We start from the raw sequence: 6,080 nt of genomic DNA on the forward strand, positions 1-6,080 counted from the left end.
TTTAAGTGGCAATTGATAACGTTGCTATTTATTAAATAATATCTATGTATATACATTCCTACATATGTATGCACGTACGTACATACCGAGTATACTTGAGTGATCGGACTTCTACCACATTGTGGTAGATCTGCCACTTTTTTGAGCATCTACCACAGCTGCCACACAAGGTCTGAAATCTACCACATATTCACGTTTTTGAGTAGCTTTTTTTTGCTCGACATAATTTTCTTAATTTTAAGAGAAAAAATTGTTCAACACTAAACACTAACAACAAACCTGAATGGGCGCATAAAATAAACTGTAAAATAGTAAATTTTCTCAATAATCAATTTTTCGACCGGAAACGTAGTTTTATTGTGTTAAATTGCAAAATATATGATTTATAAAAATAATTAATAGCGAAAATGTTAAAAAACGGCGATTGTTGTGAAAGTAAGTTCAGTATATTTTGCTTTGCTGCCTCTATGCTTAAGTGCACATTTAAGATACCTACCCCAAAATGCGCATCAAAGGCATTATTTTTAACATTTATAAGGAAACTGCTCCGATAGATGCATTCAACATACCTGCACATTGGCGATACCTGCCTTAAAAATTGTGCGACTAGTATCAATTATCAAAGAAAGTATTACGTTTACCTGCACTGGCCCTACAATTTCCTAATTTTACAACCTTTTATTTATTTTGCTCATCTCGCAGAACAACGAAAATGGCTATAAATTTATGTAGTTATATAGATAATTAGATAACATTCGGTAAAAATTTCGCTTGCAGTAATTTCTACATGGTAAGTGCTCCGCCAATATTTGGTTTCATAGGGATTCGGATACCTTCCTCATTGAAGTAGTAAAGAAAATTCGCTGAAGTGCCTTTTTCGGTTACGTGCACAAGTTTTTCGTGCAAAGAAGGATGTGCAGCTAAGCAAAATATACTGTATTGGCAAATTTCAGTACATCTAAAGTTTCTAAGGCGTTGTTTACTTTGACTTGAGAATTGTCAAAATCGGCAAATCCCAAGTAGCGGTTTCTGGAACGTGCTACATTTGTTAGCTACATCGTGATGTGATAAAAAGAAATGCTGGCAGCACTCCGCAAGGTTTCAGAAGTCTCCTAAAATATGTTCGAAAAATATCCTGATGTGGAAGAAACTGCTTTACACTGCCAAGGAAAAAAATTGCCAAAACTCAACGCAATTTTTAGCAAACTTTTGCATTTTATTATACTAAAACTATTATTTTTTGTAGATTCTAATTAAAATGTTTGCATTTTAGGTGAAACCTTGCAGAAGTTTTTAATTTTTGTACAAAGTTTTTCCAAAACCTGAGATCTGGCAAATTTTTTGAAATCTACCACATTTTTTCCCAGATTCTACCATACAAATTTTTTTTAAGTCCGATCACTGGTGTACATATGCACCACACAAATAAATGGCGCTGACCCGGATTTGGGAAGAGAACCGATGCGGCAATGGCATCCGTATGTAATTGACATCTACATACATACATACATACATACATATTTGTTTATATACTGTATGAATGCGTTTATATAAATAGTATATAACTCAAAATGACGCATGAATGCAAGTGCTTGTGTGGCTGATAGGCAAGCCATATCAACCAACTGTCAATCAATCGATTACTTAGTTCAGGCAATCCAAATCGTTTATTAATCATCAACGAGGATGGAAAACTGCACGAGTCAATGGGTCAGTTCGAGTATCTCTGCTGTCAGCATTGATAATATTTAAGGAAATTGTATTTTTTGGTCGGAATTTGTTTAGCAGTTGGTTTCTTTTCCATTTATGTATTTGCTCTTGCACATAACAAGTTAACCGCTGCGTTCCGTAAGTGACATTCAACTTTTTCAAATGCCAAAGTTGAGGCCACCACAAAAGCACCTGTTGAGCTGGCTGTTGATTTGGCAAAGGGTTGGATATCTACATAGTATATGGGCACACTTTTTTTTATGTATTTGTGTTTTTTTTACATAACTACATATAAGAGTTCTATGGAAAATAAAATTTTTACAATGGAATTACTTTTTGAAATTGGCGTAGAGAGTGGAGACACGCTTGAATGAAATTGACTGTCAGAATGTCTATTTCGTCACTCATTTGGTGCACACGATAACTCACAAAAAAGATGAATATTGCAAACAAAACTCAGTACATCTCTCGTTATTTAAAATAATAAAAGTTACTCAAAAAACGCTTTAAAGTTTTTAATTATGTTTATCTACCAGATTGAAAAATTAAATAAAAAAACTGTTCTAATTTTAAAATTAGGCCCAGAGGATAAAGTGGTTATCATTCCTTGGTGATAGTTTTCTTGTTTTAATTGCGAAAAAATTTTAAGTAAGTACTTAGGGCCGTTTTCTGATCATTATCGGTTTTTGACGAATGTATGTTTCTTGGTTGCAAACCAATTTAAAACCGTTAATAAAATGCTTTACTTTAGACACAATCATAAATTTTAATGCAACCTTTAAATATAAAGCGAGCTTTAAACTTAAAGTTGAGAAAACCACCCTTAATGTGGCAATCAAGGCAAATTTACCTCCGGAAACCGATTTCCCAGATTTTGTTATGATTTTATTACACAGCATAGGAGAAGAACGGTTATTTCTGCATATTTGATTAAATACCTCTTTTTATTATGAGGCAGGTTTGGGCTAAAAATGGTAAATTGATAGTACCGCGGCCACTTTCCAAATGCCTAGGGTTTTGAAATATTTCAAGCGAATCTACTCGGACAGTTTTATTTACATACACATACTTAGTAACCACCTTAGCCGTTATGCTCACTGTACCAATGAGGGCAGCTCGTTAACCCTCTAGTAGGCTGAACCGCCTCCAGACGGTCGTTAACTAAACACCTGTTTAGTGCACCTATAATAATTTTTTTCTATATTCGTAAGGCACGATCTTTAGACAAAAATCGTACCTTTACGGCGGTGTAAATTTTAATCCGTTATGTCAATCCGTTTTATTTTAATCGGCAGTTGAATTACAGATTTTGAAAACATGGTTAAAATTAATTATTTCTTGCTATTTAGTAATTTCGTAATTAAAGAAATTTTTTCTTTTGAAACATTTTTTGATACAATAAAATTCAGTGGATTTCGTAGTTAAAAGGGCAGTATTTTGATATAAGTTTTATAATTATGTCACCATTCGAAATGGAGAAAATTGCTTTCGAACACAGACCGTCTACAGACCGGCTTGCCGACATATCGTCCCGTTTCTGCCTTAACCTCGTATCTGCAATAGAGGTATTTTAGAGAGTGTAAGAAAAAATGCTTAATTTCTTCCCCTAGGATACAATAAACGCATTTTATACTTAATATTTCTGGTTCCACTAATAGTAGTGAGCAACCTCATTAAGTCTTAGTTCTATTTTCAAATAGTGTGACGCTTATACAGCTGTTATAAGTGGTAATATTAGTTTTCCCAAAAATTGTAGATACGTGGTTAAGGCAGAAACGGGACGATATAAAAACCCAGTTTGCATTTTTGACCATCTGCAGACGGGATTGCCGGTTCGTAGGTCAACATTGTGTAAGAGAAAGCTGAAAATATGTGTAAGTATATCGGCGAGCCCGTCTCCAGACGGTCTTGGTTTTTCTCCCCTGTAGGAAAAAGTTACTGTCACAGATCGAAATGGACATCATTTTTCGATTGATTTTTTAGAAATCGTAAAATCGTCGAAATTTGTACGAAAGTTTGTTGAATTTTTGTTTAGTATTGTACAAATTTGGAAACTTGGATTTACACGGATTTTGTTAAAGAATGAACTATATTTTTATAAAATAAATTACAAAAGTTCAAAGGTCTGCAATGTAGGATTTTAAGGCACAAAAAACTTGAAAAAAGGCAAAATACGGCCTTGTTCTAAAGCATGTTCTTCCCAAATAAATTCTTTTTATAATATTTTGGTACAAATTTAATTTCAAATTTCTCTTCAGATTTTGCAAAAAAGTAGGCTTTGTAGTTAGCGTATCAGCATTAACTTCAACAAATTTGGAATTTAAAATTTGCAATGTACATATATGCCCTCCGATAAACAATTAATATACCTAAGTATAAGTTTGATCACTTTCTTCATGCCTTCTGAAATCTAGTTTCATCAACGCCATTTTTTAAATTTTATAGCCGGCAAAATTTTCAAGTCCATCATATTCCACATCTTTAAGTGGACTGGTGAAATCTTCTGCTTAAAAAAAAAATATATTACTTCTAGTCATCAGGTAGCATGAATTTGATGATATGTCATAATTTTGTTAAAAGTCAAAGTGGTTAACAACAACAACGAATGTCATTAAATGGAACTAAATATCTTCTTTTTTGTATCATAAGAAACTTAAGAAATAGGTATTCAAATGCTGGAATCATTGCCACTGATTTATTAGGTAAAGGTAAATACATTTCCGCCTAAGTATTTAGAAAGTTTTTAACCTTTCCACAAGCAATTTGTTTCAATTGATTTATTTTCGTATAACTTTTCCTGATATTTTTCACACGTGTATCGCATACCTTGTAATTTCCACAGACGCAGAAGTATTCATTTGCATTTGTACATACATATGTGTGTAAATATGTACATTTACATACATACATACATATGCACATTAAGGCGGTCCAAAATTCATGTGAAAAAGCAAAGTCGGACATTTTGTTTGCGCTCACCCCCTAGGATTGTTCTATACCGAAAAAATATACCCCTATTTTTTATTTTGAAATCAAAAAATATTTAGAGGTCGCCCAAAGCGCTCAAAGTTTTCCATATATTTTATATGGGAAGAAAACAACTTTTCGTCGAAATGGTATAGAGTTCTTTAAAAACAATAGCTTTCGATCGGAAAACTCTGCTTCCCTTCAGGAGATTCCCAATAATCAAATCCAATTATTTATTTAACCATCGCCAAAAATTTATTTAAAATTCCAGAAAATGCAATGGGGGATAAATAAAAAGTATTTAGTATTTATAAATGTTTAAATAAACAATTGGATATTATTATTGGAAGTCTCCAGAAGAAAACCAGAGTTTTTCGATCGAAAAATATTGATTTTCAAAACTTCCATACCATTTCTAAGTTGTTTTTTTATCGTATAAAATACATGGAAAATTTTGAGCGCTTTGAGCGACCTCTAAATATTTTTTGATTTCAAAATAAAAAAATATGGGTATATTTTTTCGATATAGAGCAATCCTAGGGGTGAGAGAATTAAAATTCCGACTTTACTTTTTTTTGACCACCCTAATATACATACATACAGAGGATATGTACTTCCCCCTCTAAATAAAAACAATTTTGTCATAGGTCAGTGAATGCCCCAAAACTGCTCTGCAGAGCTAAATCACTAGTAATTACGGAAATGCCGCTATCTTCCGTTTGAGGCAACCTTGGCACTTTACTACACCGGCTAGCAGAGCCAAATATACTCCCAGACGTACGTACACACGCACACATACCTGAACAATAGCAGCTGCCGATGAGGCTGAGCAAAAGCCAGACACCAAATGTAATCCATAAATTAAATTTTGATGGCACTTCATAGTGGCAGTTGTAGTAGCTGCTGCCACTGTTGTTGTTGTTGTTGTGAAAAAGCACAAATTTAGATTTTTGTAAACGTCGCTCACATTCCTCCATGGCTAGGTATTTATTTTATGTATTTTTTTGTCGTTGTTATAGTTGTATAGATTTATGGTAATTACAATCGCACGAGCAGCGTTGAATGGCTGAGGTCGAAGAGTGAATGAACCCCAAAAAACTTTGAAGTTATCTATGGGCTGCAACTTAACTTTTGTAAACAATTCTACATATTTTCGAGTGGAAAACTGCTGAACTGCTGCATTATTTAACCCCAAATTTAAATTTTTTGTTTACTTTGTTGTGTATTCACAATTTTCAAAACAGCAAGATATATTATTTGTTTACTTTACTTTTTTTGGCTTGCTATATTTTACGCTAATTGCTTTTAATTTTTATTTTATTTTTTGCGATTTCCTCAAAATGGCAACGCTGTTTTGTCGGTTAGAGAGCGCACGAGCGATCGCTTTTTGGCGTTTTGAGAGC

General features: G+C 33.3%; 1 protein-coding gene across 2 annotated transcripts in view; it reads right to left on the reverse strand.

The window, feature by feature from the left end:
- Positions 1 to 6,074, reverse strand: part of LOC118733599 (protein sidekick-like) — a 163,183-nt gene extending 157,109 nt beyond the window's left edge. For both annotated transcript variants that reach the window (XM_036463060.1, XM_036463059.1), the window contains exon 1: positions 5,477 to 6,074. In XM_036463060.1, the coding sequence (XP_036318953.1) occupies positions 5,477 to 5,654 (178 nt within the window). In that variant the 5' untranslated portion in view covers positions 5,655 to 6,074. The remainder of the gene's footprint in view (positions 1 to 5,476) is intronic.
- Between the last annotated feature and the right edge of the window lie 6 nt (positions 6,075 to 6,080).

The sequence above is a fragment of the Rhagoletis pomonella genome, unplaced genomic scaffold, assembly GCF_013731165.1.
Source record: "Rhagoletis pomonella isolate Grant_MI unplaced genomic scaffold, Rhpom_1.0 Rhpom_scaffold_00002, whole genome shotgun sequence".
Taxonomy (NCBI): Eukaryota; Metazoa; Arthropoda; class Insecta; order Diptera; family Tephritidae; genus Rhagoletis; species Rhagoletis pomonella.